Consider the following 12,589-nt stretch of genomic DNA (forward strand, 5'->3'; position numbering starts at 1 on the left):
AATCAGTGTTGGTGGTGCGGATGGTGCGCAAGCTGGTGAACCCACTCCTCCTTACACTTGGCCGCCATTTCTGAGCGCACGTACGTCTCGCGCACTGAATCGCCCTCGTGCTTGAGAACAACCCAGTCACCCATGCCCTTGTCCTCTGGCGCAAACCGCACGCCACGACCTCCGCCTCCGACGATGACATTGCCGGGTCGGTACTTAGGGTCCGCTTGCATGCGTCGGATGGCTGAGACGTGGATTTCTGCCTCGAGTGGGACGTCGCGGACTTCGCCGCGGGGAAGAGGCCAGCGGATGGGTTTCCATTGTCCGTCGGATTGGAGATCCATGCGGCGGAAGGGGAGCCATTCCATGATTTTCCAGGAGATGACTGAAGTCGCGGGGAGGCCTTGGTTGAACTCTAGACAGTCGTGTAGAAGACCCTTGGTGCTGGATGTGTGCAGGGCGTGCCAGAAGTCGCGGCTGGCAGCTGAGCGCTGCTTGTCGTCGGGGCCCTCGCGGTAGGCATTCGGGTCGTCCTTTTCGCTGTGCGCCTCGCGACAGATCTGGCTAGGTCGTCGGGCGGCGATTTCCTCTTGGATCGGGGTATAGTCGCCGCCGTACTCCTCTAGGCACTGGAATTGTTTCATCTTGCGCTCGTCCAGCTCCAGACCGGCTTTTTGGGCTTCCTGGACCATCCATACGAGCGGTGCGTGGCTCAGGGCCCATAGCTCACCGCCATCAAGTTTCCAACCGCCACCGATATCTGCGTGGCAGCCTGGGAACCAGATCTCGTGGATGTCTTGGTCTTCCTCGTCACTGCCGTAGTCATCGCCGGCGTTGCTGGGGGCCAAGAGGGAGAGACCGCCGCCAGACTGGCCGCTGCGTACGGACAGGTTGTCATCTCCTGGGGCAGGGCCGCCGTTGGGAACAGCGAGGCTGATGCTCCGGTTGGAACGGTTGGGAGATGGGGGACGGTATCGTTGCTGCTTCTCAGTTCCGAGGTCGCTTCCCTGGTGAGAGGAACCTTCGCGTGGGTGGTTGCGGTATAATGACTCGCCTGCGGCGGGACCCCAGCTAAATTCTTCGAGTGTCTTTTCTTCCTCGGTCAAACCTCCGACGTCCGCCACACCATTCTGGGCGTTGTCATTCACCTGAATTGAGGGAACAGCCGGGTTCTCGTTAGCCTGAGCAGCCTGGGCAGCCTGGGCAGCTACTTTGTCCTGGTGGCGGAGGTGCAAGTGGTGTTGCGCATCGGTATGGCGCGCCATGTGGTTCTCCAGACGGTGCGGCGTGAAATGAGGGCGATGGCGCTTATGCGTCTTGTCATGAGGACGTTTGCCAGAAATCAAATCCTGACGGAACTTGGCACGACGCTCGTCAATCCCAACCGCATGTCGAATCACATGTGCGGAACTGCGCGCAGTGTAAGGGAACTTGCTGCGCTGCATCCACGCGTTCTCGAACCGGGGAACACTATTGACAGTATCAAAGAGACCCATGAACTGAATGCGCGAAATCGGGCGACTGAAGGTTTCACGGAAGGCCTTCATATATTCGAAAAGCTTCTTCTTCTCTTCCTGGTTGTCTTCCGCTTCGCCTGAGCGCTGCTGCCACTTGGCGAAGGTTTTCCAGGCGAAACGGATCAGCTCCTCATTTCCGGCTTCGAGGAGACCGATATAGTCGAGCATCTCGGCCAGGAAGCGCGCGATATACGCACCGCGACTGAATCCGATGAAGAAGATCTGGTCCCCAGGGGAATAGTATCGCATCAGGAACTTATAGCCGCCCATAACGTGCTCGTCGAAGGACGAGCCGATTGCGGAGTCCTTGGCCTTCTGGTACCAGGACTTGATGCGCTGGATGCGACCATGGCTGGACAGCGATTTGGAAGTCACGTAAGTGCCGATTCCAGGTTGGTAGTAATGGTACTGGTGGCTCTTGCTGCGATCCAGCATCTATATGTCGGTTAGTTTTCGGATTCTCCGCAGGAGGAAGCCAAACATACGCGAAAGATTTTCAAGACATTGCTATCGGACTCGTCACCGGCGAACTTATTACCAGTACCGTCGAAGCAGAGCACGAACTGCTTCGGATTGGAATTCGGTGGTACGTGGTGGAGCAGGGGATTCGCCATCTTTGCGCGAATGCCTTGGTCCAGGTCGCGACCAAGGGGGACACGGGCTTATACGAAAAAACTCGGACCCAAAGCAGCGGTTGATGCATCTCAGAGGAGCCAATGACGAAGACTCTGTGGAGGGGTTGGATCAGAATTCCAAACATGTCATTAATCGGGACGATCAAAATACGTCAGACACTAGTGGATCTTGCTCGGCATCACTCTCTTGCAGCATTGGTGTTTTTCTTCTTGCTCCCTCCAAGATGTGAAGCTTGCCCCCCCAAAGACTACTCTTTTTGCACATAACGGGGATGCATCCCATCCAATGATAATGGCTCGGTCCTCCTTGCTCTGGTTACGATCTGGGCTGATCCTGGCATGGATTTTCACGGGGCTGGCGTGGTGGGGGGGGATCTATTACCTGAATAGGTCTGAAGTACAACCCCCTAGGGTACATCTTACAAGAATCTCAGCTGCAGGTCTTTTCTTTTTTTTTCTTTTCTTCTTTTTTTTGTCCCTATCTCGTTGCTACGCGACATTTCCACCACACTTGTTTAGTGGCATTTAGCCTCGGCTGGCGCAAAGGCCAGGCCTATAAGATCACAATAGGAGTGGTAGGTTCGGAAGAATTACGGATGATCGAACCCCACGCCGAGAACTGAGAAGATCGCACTACCAATGAACTGGACCCAGGGGGTTCGTCTTTTCAGACTTCGATCGAGGCTAACCGGGGTTGGGGAAGGCGAATTCACGTCGCCCGAGCTCCACCTGTCTGCCGTCATCTGAAGACTTTGGTCAATTTCGGGATGCTTGAGCAGTGACGCGGACCGAAACTTACGCTGGAATTGAGTGTGGGACGTTAGCTACATTGTCGAGGACCCCTTTCCGGAGAACGGAGCGGGGCTGAGGCCACTTGGAGGAAGGAGGAGCTGAACAATCACATGGAGTATCCCCCTAGCGTGGATGCTATACAGTACAGCATGATTTGTGTTTTCCCTAGTTGTTTTGTTTGTCATTGTTGCAGCCACGAGACGGGAGTGGCCGGCCCAGCCTGGCCGAGCCGTGGTTCTGCACGAGACTAAAAACCTGGGGAGCTCCAATCCTGCTATGTATGTCTTCCCCTCGTGCACTTCAAACTGGACAAGAAAGGGTCATACGAGGACCCTGACGTGAGGAGACTGGATGCGATAGATCATATTCTGAGTAATTCCTGGCGATGACTGGCAGTGCTGGGATCCAATAAGGGCTGGTATAATGTGGTTCATGCTGTTTCGCGGGCCGTGAGCAGCTTGGCGCTACGCTAAAGGTCATAGCGTGTGGGCGAACGGGTGGGCCATCGCCGATCGAAAAATGTAATGCATCAGATGTAGCTGACCGGAAAGGGTAGTGCCTAAGCTACTGCTGATCTCGATGCTCGGGTGGTACATCCTGCCTTCTACGGATATCACCCTCAGCCAAGGATGACAACCATAATGAACTTGCAATTGCAAAGAAACCGGTCACTCCGTGATCGACTTCCAGCCAGCCACCTGGATCTCCCTGAGTTTTGCCAAATGAAAACCGACCCCCACTTCGCGGCTGCCACGGCCCATCGGACCCATCTAGCTGGATCTCGCGATCCTAGTGTGGGCCGCTATGACCGAGATTTAGTACACCGCTCTTGACACCCATCACATCGGTAAACACCTGCCCCTTGGGAAAGCTTCGATGTCTATCACGGGCTTGACGTCAATATTGGTGCGATGGTACCTGATCCCTGTCTATCCCTGTCTCCTGTTGCCCAGGTGCATGGGACGTGCACATGCACAAATACACACACACACAGGGCAGTCATTGTATACTGTACATCCAGGAGAAGGGACGTGTCGTGTCCAATTACCTGGGTCCCCCCCCTTTCCTAGACCTCAAGCTCCCCACTATTCTGCGGATGGGTGATCTTTTACTCGGTTCAGCTGTACATGACGAAACAGGTGGGAGCCATTGGCTTGGTCTCCACCACCGAATCATCGCAAGCTCGTCCCATGCGGGGCGTCCGTCATGATAGGTCACTGCGTTGACTATGAGCCACAAGTTCCGGGCAGATCGAGGCTAGTACTCGCATTCGAACCATTTCCCAATTAGATCTGGACCACCGTCAATCAGCTATTGGCGATAACAAATCCGCCACGGACGCTCCACAGTCCTGCAGCTGACTCGGGTCGCCCGCACAGCTCGTTTTTAAATCCGGGTGTCGCGCGCGTAGGTCTCCCGCTTTCTTTTCCTCTCCTGATTTGGCCCATGGTAGCCAATTGTCTTTGTATTTCTTGATATACCCCTACAAGTCAATTTTTTGGAGCGGCTTCGCTCTACAGTCACAGTCACGATGTTGAAGAGATTATCTACCCAGCTCAAGCGCAATAAGGACACCAATGGCGACGCCGAGCCCAAGGCCACAAAGGCCTCCAAGGCCCCCAAGGAGAACGGCAGCAAGCGCTTCTCCAAGGCCTCACCCGTCAGGAGGTCCTCCGTCGCCCAAGAGGAAAACCACCAGGTGAACCGCGCCGAGGTTGTCGCTGTCTTTGAGAAGTATGCGCAGGCTATTCACGCTTCGCGCGAACCTCTGCCCAATCAGACCGGCGATGGCACCTACCTCAAGCACGATGAGTCTTCTGGTCTGATCAATGACATCAAGTCGCTCGGTTTCCGCGACATCAACACTGTCAAGGACCTGATCAAGAGCAAGGCCTCAGGCGAGCTTGTCGACGACAAGACCTACCTCATGGAGCGCATTATCCAGGTACGGACTGATATTCAATGGTCAATCGCAATTGCAACAGGCTAATGCAGATTTGAATTGCAGATGGTGGCCGATCTCCCCGGTCATTCGAAAAACCGTACCGAGCTCACCAATCAGTTCCTGGATGAGCTATGGAACACCCTGCCTCACCCCCCTCTCTCGTAAGATCTCCACAATTGCATTTGCCACGGATTATTCTCTGACGCTATGCACAGCTTCATGGGAGATGAGTATAAGTACCGCTCTGCCGATGGCTCCAACAACAACCCTACTCTTCCCTGGCTCGGTGCGGCCAACACCGCCTACTGCCGCACTATTCCTCCTATGACCATTCAGCCCAGTGGTCTGCCCGATGCCGGTCTGATCTTCGACAGCTTGTATGCCCGTCAAGAATTCACCCCCCACCCCAACGGTGTATCGAGTGTGTTCTTCGATTGGGCCTCCCTCGTTATTCACGGTAAGCTTCGCCATAACGCCCAAGTGGCTACAGGTTCTCATCATTTCAATAGATATTTTCCAGACCGATTACCGTCAGCAGCACCTTAACAAGACCTCTGCTTACCTGGATCTCTCCATTCTGTATGGTGACGTCCAGGAGCAGCAGGATATGATCCGTTCCCATGAGAGCGGTAAACTGAAGCCCGATACCTTCTCCGAGGGTCGCCTGCAGGCTCTTCCTGCTGCTTGTGGTGTCTTGCTGGTTATGCTTAACCGTTTCCATAATAACGTGGTCGAGCAGCTGGCCGAGATCAACGAGAACGGCCGCTTCACGAAGCCCCGCGATGGTCTGCCTGCCGAGGAGGCCGCAAAGGCCTGGAAGAAGTATGATGAGGACCTGTTCCAGACTGGTCGCCTCATTACTTGCGGTCTCTATATCAACATCACCCTGTACGACTACCTACGTACTATTGTCAACCTGAACCGCACCAACTCCACCTGGTGTCTGGATCCCCGTGCGCAGATGGAGAAGGCTGGTTCCACTCCTTCAGGCCTGGGTAACCAATGCTCTGTCGAGTTCAACCTGGCCTACCGTTGGCACTCGGCCATCTCTCAAGGTGATGAGAAGTGGATCGAGCAGGTCTACTATGACCTGATGGGCAAGCCCGCCGAGCAAGTGACCATGCCCGAGCTGCTGATGGGCATGAAGAAGGTCGAGGGTATGCTCGATGCCGACCCCTCCAAGCGTACCTTTGCCCACCTGAAGCGCCAGGAGGACGGTACCTTCAAGGATGAGGAGCTCGTCCAGATTCTCACCCACGCCACTGAGGATGTTGCCAGCTCTTTCGGTCCTCGCAACGTCCCCAAGGCTCTCCGCTCCATTGAGATCCTGGGTATCGAGGCTGCCCGCCGCTGGCATGTCGGTTCCCTCAACGAGTTCCGCAAGCACTTTGGTCTGAAGGCTTACGACACTTTTGAGGAGATCAACTCCGACCCGGAGATTGCCAACACCCTGCGTCATCTGTATGAGCACCCCGACTACGTCGAGCTGTACCCCGGTATTGTTTCCGAGGAGGCTAAGGAGCCCATGATTCCCGGTGTCGGTATTGCGCCTACCTACACCATCTCCCGCGCTGTCCTTTCCGATGCCGTGGCCCTGGTCCGTGGTGATCGTCACTACACCATTGACTATAACCCTCGCAACCTGACCAACTGGGGTTACAACGAGTGCCGCTACGACCTCAACATCAACCAAGGCTGTGTCTTCTACAAGCTGGCTACCCGCGCTTTCCCCAACTTCTACAAGCCTGACTCCATCTACGCTCACTACCCCATGACCATCCCCAGTGAGAACACGAACATCATGAAGACGCTCGGCCGTGAGCAGGACTACTCATGGGACCGTCCCGCTTATACTCCTCCCCGCGTGAACCTTCTCGCGCACGAGAACGCCAAGCTGGTCCTGGAGAACCAGGCCTTCAAGGCCTCCTGGAGCCGTTCCATGGATGACCTCTTCGGCAAGGGCGAGTGGGACTCCAAGCAGCGTGCCGCTATGGGCCAGGCCTTCAACACCGAGGACTTCCCCAAACTGGTCAAGAAGTTCTACGAGGACATCACCATCCGCCTCATCTCCGAGAAGGGCGCCAAGCTGGCTGGTATCAACCAGATCGACATCACCCGCGACGTCGGCAACGTGGCTCACATTCACTTCGCATCTGCTGTCTTCGGTCTGCCACTAAAGACTGAGGAGAATCCTGCTGGTCTGTTCACCGAGCACGAGCTGTACATGATCCTGACCACTATCTTCTCTGCCCTGTTCTTCGACGTTGATGCCACGAAGTCGTATTCCTTGAACCGTGCCTCCTCTGCCGTCGCAACTCAGCTCGGCCAAGTCGTCGAGGCCACCGTCAAGGCCGACACCAACAACGGTTTTGTCAGCAGCCTGATGAGTAACTTCCGTGACCACGACAATGCCCTCCGCGAGTACGGCACTGGTGCCCTCCGCCGCCTCCAGGAGGCCGGTCTCAGCTCCTCCGAGATCACCTGGTCCCAGATCATCCCTCTGGTCGTTGGCATGGTTCCCAACCAGGGCCAGGTCTTCACCCAGATCATTGAGTACTACACCTCGCCCCAGGGTAAGCCCCACCTCTCCGAGATCAATCGTCTCGCCAAGCAGGACACCGCCGAGAACGACGAGAAGCTGTACCGCTACTGCCTTGAGGCCATCCGTATCAACGGAACCTTTGGCGCCTACCGCGAGGCCTCAAGCCCCATCACCGTCCAAGACGGCGGCAAGACCATCGAGATCAAGCCTGGCGAAAAGGTTTTCGCCTCTTTCGTGCAGGCCAACCACGACCCTACTATCTTCCCCGAGCCCAACGAGATCAAGCTTGACCGTCCCATCAACTCCTACATCAACCACGGCCAGGGCCCTAACACCGGCTTTGGTCAACAGATCACTAAAATTGCCCTTGTCGCCATGCTGCGCGTTGTTGGTCGTCTCGAGAACCTCCGCCGTGCCCCTGGTGCTCAGGGTCAGCTCAAAAAGATCCTTCAGGAGGGCGGCTACTACGTTTACCTCCGCCAGGACGGCACTTCTTACTTCCCCTTCCCGATGTGTAAGTTCTGATTCCAGCTTCCACTCTCTTACATTATTTCTAACGAACCTCTTCATACAGCGCTCAAGCTCCACTGGGATGGCGACTTCCCTCCCAAGTTCTAAATGGTCTATTGTACCAGATGAAAATTATATTAGCCTGGGACTATGGTCCGGGATGTGGAATAATGTGCGGCTCTTTTGGTTAGCCATGGTTTACGGGTTGATTTTGATTTTTCGGAGACTTTGTACTCCAGGATATCCAGAGATTGTGTTTTAGTTATGATTTGGCAAATGTAGTGTATAGGGTTTCATGAGATTCAATGGTGCTCTTGATATATAACTTTCCCTTGCGTGTTCGGTGGAGGTATAGGCTGAGATCAACTTTAGTGCCAGGTAGGTTAAACTGTGGGTAAAAGGCTTTCGCATCTGAGACTGCGAATATTTTGACTAGCAATTGAAATGTGAATACTACCCCTTGAATAACATTCATTCAATCATTCTCGTCAGAATCATCCGCGTCATTAATCTGATTTTCGAGGGCAATTCAGGTGTCTTGGATAGTTGTGCCCTCATTTAATCATTCAATGCCCTCTCAGCGGGGGCTTTTTCTTAAATGGAATCGTAATGTTGTATTCACCAGAGATCACGAACTTGACACCAATCCGAAGGTCGATATTTCTAGCCTTACCAGGAGATAGATTCCAAGAGGCATCAAATAGTCATCATCAAAGCTCTGCGACATCTCGATTTTCGAGCCAAATCCAAAAACAGTAAAGAGAATATTGAATGGGGCGATGATAGAACCGAGGTAGAGTTAAAGATGGCTCCCGGCCTGGATAAGTTCCTTAGCCTTGGCGAGGCGCAGTTTGCGCAGTTAGCGACGCCTATGTAGGTTAGGCTTTGTGATTTGTTCGCTAAAGTAGAATTAAGCTCGAGAATATTCCACGGAGAAAAGAGATGATGAATGGTATTATCTAGGGGATTAAGCTCACGATCCTTGATGATGGATGGGAAGCCCAAGATACCCTAGGGCATGAGGCGCCATTGTCTTTTAAAGTACTGCATATGGAATTCAACAAGCACCACGGTGGTACCTTAGACTAGTTGCCAAACGCAACAATTAATTAGGTTCTACTCGCTTTACAAAATCACGTTTGGGCGAAGATTTTGCGCGAAGATGGTGTATACTTCACCTCCACACCGCCTTCGGTGCCCGCGTCTATCAACATTGGGGAAGAGCGACAACAACCTCCAGGACAAACCACCAACATGCCTCCTAAAGCCGCCAAGGGCGAATACATCGAGACCGTACGTCTTTTCCCCCAAATCTCACCTCATCCCACCATCAACCCCTTCCACGGCCACACAATGCCTTCCAAACGTCAACTTACACGAAGCAGGACACTGGAAATAAGATCTCGCGCCGGTCCCAAATCCATGGCACACAGCACATCATCCTAGGCGGAAAGACTGTCATCCAAGCCGAAGCCGTGATTCGCGGCGACCTCTACCGACTCCCCTCCACCGCCGCCTCAACAGACCCCAACAACCCCCCACCACCATCGAACACGCCTAGCGTCGCAATTACCGTTGGCCGATACACCTACATCTCCAAGAGCGCGATCTTGCGCCCGCCTAGCAGGCTACACCGCGGTGTGCACTCTTACTACCCGCTCAAGATTGGCGACCACGTCTTTGTCGGAGAGTCTGCTGTTATTGAGGCTGCTTCGCTTGGCAACCACGTCCATGTTGGCGCGGGGGCTACGGTGGGCAGTATGGCTATCATAAAGGATTTTGCGGTCGTGCTTGATGGTGCAGCCGTCCCACCTGGAATGGTTGTGCCTAGTTGGTGTATTGTTGGTGGGCGACCTGCTAGGATTGTTGGCGAGGTTGGCGAGGGATATGGTGTTGAGGGGGCTGATGGTGGTATGGCAAGAGAAAGATACCGAGTTGTTGGGAAGCCAGCGGGCTTTTGATGGTGCCTTTTTGTGTATTTTTGCAATGATACCCCCCCTTTTTTTTGGACCTTTGATTATATGAGCTTAAACTACGGCTTGCAGTATTTCGATTATGCCATTCAAGTATATCAAATACAACTGGTGATTAATTAAGACCCGCGAGACTGAAAACAAACGAATCATATGACATCGAATGGAAAAGTGAATACGACCATTTTCTTGTCATCCCATTTTGGCGACCTCTACAGCCCGCTTCATTCGAGGCATATCATCCGGGCGAATACCACTTGCTTCAAAGGCCATATCGTTGATCCACCGACCGTGCGGCTGCACAGACTCACCTTTCGAGAACGTCGAGCAAAGGTATAGCCAGGACAGCGCGTTACCCACCGTACTAACCTCATCGCAAACGTGACTGATCGCATACGCCGCCATGCGGTCATAGAGTGCCTCGTCGGTCCATAGATCGTACAAATGCCCCGCCACAGCATCGGTGTCACCGATATCCACCAAGAAGCCGTTCTTATTATTCTCCACTTGAAGTGGGATGCCACCAGCCCGCGTGGCTATAACCGGTTTGCCCTTGTGAATCGCCTCGGATACTTTCACCTCGAATCCTTCTCTGGTGGAAAGCTGCAGGGCAATTTTGGCTTTGGATAGGACGGTGTTCAAAATTTGATCTGAGTTCCTCAATCGCATCACGCAGATGAAGTCACGGATGTCTGTTAAATTGTGCTCAATGTGATCTATCACTTGGTCGTATATTACTGCTCCGTCTGGGTCATCTACGGAGCCATGTCCGCAGATCAAGAGCTTTGGCGGTCTGACATCTGGCCGGTTCTGGGCAAGTCGATTGAAAAATTTCTCGTACGAGTCTAGCACATCGAAGATACCTTTAGCTGGGTCGAACCGTGCGATCTGCACGATGTACTGATCTGAATGGCGAATATTAGTGAGGTCTCTCATGCAAGTTACGCGAGAGTGTACCGTCTGGATACTGGATAATCGGCATGCCTGCATTTCTGCATGCCGCGTTGAATATGCGGCCGTAGTGTGCCACATCCCACTCGCGCATGTTCTTATTCAAGCCATCCAGCCTACGCCACGTTAGTAAGAATATGCACGATAATCGGGGCAGTTACCAATCGGTCGTGGCCGGCATGTAGCCGAGCATTTTAGTGGGCACATCTTGAGGCACAAAGGTTTTCACGGGGTGACTGATAAAGCAGTCGGCAAGTTGAATCTGCTTCCAAAGAAAGGCCCATGCTTCTGCTTGTGGGGTGCCCGGCGTATCAACAAGGTCGCTTCGAATCTGAATGTGACTCCGGAAGATAACTGGCCGGTTTGGAGCTTTTTGCTTGGCAATAGGAATCAATCCTGGCATCTGGGGATCATCTACAATGATCACATCTGCTCCGCCATCTGATGGTGAGCACAGAGGGCCGCCTGGGTAGGACCAGTAGCGCCTCGCATTATCTTCGATCCATTCCGTCAATGCCTTTTGATTTTCCGAGCTTAAGCGTTCATCGGGGCTTGCAACGCCTTGAAGGATGTTGTGGTTGTTCTTGGTGATTCGAAACACGCCTGGTCGGGGCTTCGGGACGTACCTAGACTAAATCAGTACTTTCGGCATCACCGTATGTTCGTATAGACCCACCATTTAATATCTGTGTCCAATGAATGTGACAGTCGCACCAGAGCATGTCGCATCAATGCCACACCACCACCTTGCGGCGTCGCACTAAAGAATGCAATTCTGACTTTCCGCTTCTTGAGATCCGAAGCATAATGCTGTACCGCTGCCCAGGTATGGGGAGACACAGTTGCCTGGAAATCTTCAAGATTCGCTAGTCGCACGTGGAAGTCGGTGTCCACCTCCACGAGGCCCATATAACCCACTTGCAGCAAGGGAACGTTTTCCGGTCCAAACAATCTGGGCACGCGATCAGCAATTTTGGGTCCACTGTTCGCTGATCGTCACTTACCGGACACATTTCCGTGACATCGCTTCGGCCTGTTCATCGATCGCTCTGGCATCCCACGCACATTCATCAGTCTGTGCTTGCGAGGTATACCGTCCCATCAAGCTGGACTCGGGCAACACTAGTGGGATGATATCGAGCTCGGTCCAGAGGCGCGAACAAAGTTGAGAGCAACGGTCCGCAAGGTGCATGGGCATTGCCGCTCCGATGATCTTCTCCATGTGTTTCTCTCCATATGCTCTGAGCCGAGAGATGATAAACTCGGTTGCCTCTTCGGCAGATGGACGTTTTCCATGATCGAGCACTTTTTCGATGGAGTCGAGCAGGTATGTAGTGTCTCGGACGGAGATTGCGAGAACGGAGACATGATCGTCAGAATGATAGGTCGAAATTCCTGCGTAGATGTTCTTTGCTTTGATTAGTCTACGCTAGCTTATACTGTCCCCGAATGGAGCTCCACATACATCCGACGGAGGGGCCGACCAGGCATTTCTTTTGAACAGCTGTGATAGCCGGCGCTCTGTAGCCACGGACCCGCGGCGCTGGAATTCAAGTCCTTCACCAGTCATGATGCCACTGAATAGCAGAGAGAGGAGATAGACGTGAGAATTCAAATGAAGTACGATCTGGGAAACGATATAGTACCGTAACTTCCGCGATCATGACGTCGAGAGTGTTTTGCAACCACGGTTCCTTAGTTTCCTAACAAACCAGGGTCTCAGTCGGTTGAACGTT

The 12,589-nt window shown here is 53.4% G+C and overlaps 4 protein-coding genes across 4 annotated transcripts; 2 read left to right on the forward strand and 2 right to left on the reverse strand.

Annotated features, from left to right (window-relative positions):
• Window positions 1-2: 2 nt before the first annotated feature.
• N7443_010371 (T6SS phospholipase effector Tle1-like catalytic domain-containing protein) lies at window positions 3-2,119 on the reverse strand (the record flags this gene model as incomplete). Its single annotated transcript, XM_056890427.1, has 2 exons — window positions 3-1,940; window positions 1,991-2,119. The coding sequence occupies 2 exons, from the start codon at window positions 2,117-2,119 to the stop codon at window positions 3-5; spliced, it is 2,067 nt and encodes a 688-aa protein (XP_056736918.1).
• Window positions 2,120-4,463: 2,344 nt separating this feature from the next.
• Window positions 4,464-8,037, forward strand: N7443_010372 (peroxidase/cytochrome P450 family protein; the record flags this gene model as incomplete). The annotated part of the gene is made up of 5 exons (XM_056890428.1): window positions 4,464-4,877; window positions 4,941-5,038; window positions 5,093-5,334; window positions 5,387-7,933; window positions 7,994-8,037. 5 exons carry the CDS (start codon window positions 4,464-4,466, stop codon window positions 8,035-8,037), a joined length of 3,345 nt encoding a protein of 1,114 aa, XP_056736919.1.
• A 1,146-nt stretch (window positions 8,038-9,183) lies between these two features.
• Window positions 9,184-9,890, forward strand: N7443_010373 (dynactin subunit 5; the record flags this gene model as incomplete). Its single annotated transcript, XM_056890429.1, has 2 exons — window positions 9,184-9,222; window positions 9,315-9,890. The coding sequence occupies 2 exons, from the start codon at window positions 9,184-9,186 to the stop codon at window positions 9,888-9,890; spliced, it is 615 nt and encodes a 204-aa protein (XP_056736920.1).
• A 204-nt stretch (window positions 9,891-10,094) lies between these two features.
• ccg9 (putative trehalose synthase (Ccg-9)) lies at window positions 10,095-12,423 on the reverse strand (the record flags this gene model as incomplete). Its single annotated transcript, XM_056890430.1, has 6 exons — window positions 10,095-10,807; window positions 10,860-10,969; window positions 11,015-11,479; window positions 11,530-11,805; window positions 11,858-12,261; window positions 12,319-12,423. 6 exons carry the CDS (start codon window positions 12,421-12,423, stop codon window positions 10,095-10,097), a joined length of 2,073 nt encoding a protein of 690 aa, XP_056736921.1.
• Between the last annotated feature and the right edge of the window lie 166 nt (window positions 12,424-12,589).

The sequence above is a fragment of the Penicillium atrosanguineum genome, assembly GCF_028827265.1.
Source record: "Penicillium atrosanguineum strain IBT 20685 chromosome Unknown utg000008l_segment0_segment0, whole genome shotgun sequence".
Taxonomy (NCBI): domain Eukaryota; kingdom Fungi; phylum Ascomycota; class Eurotiomycetes; order Eurotiales; family Aspergillaceae; genus Penicillium; species Penicillium atrosanguineum.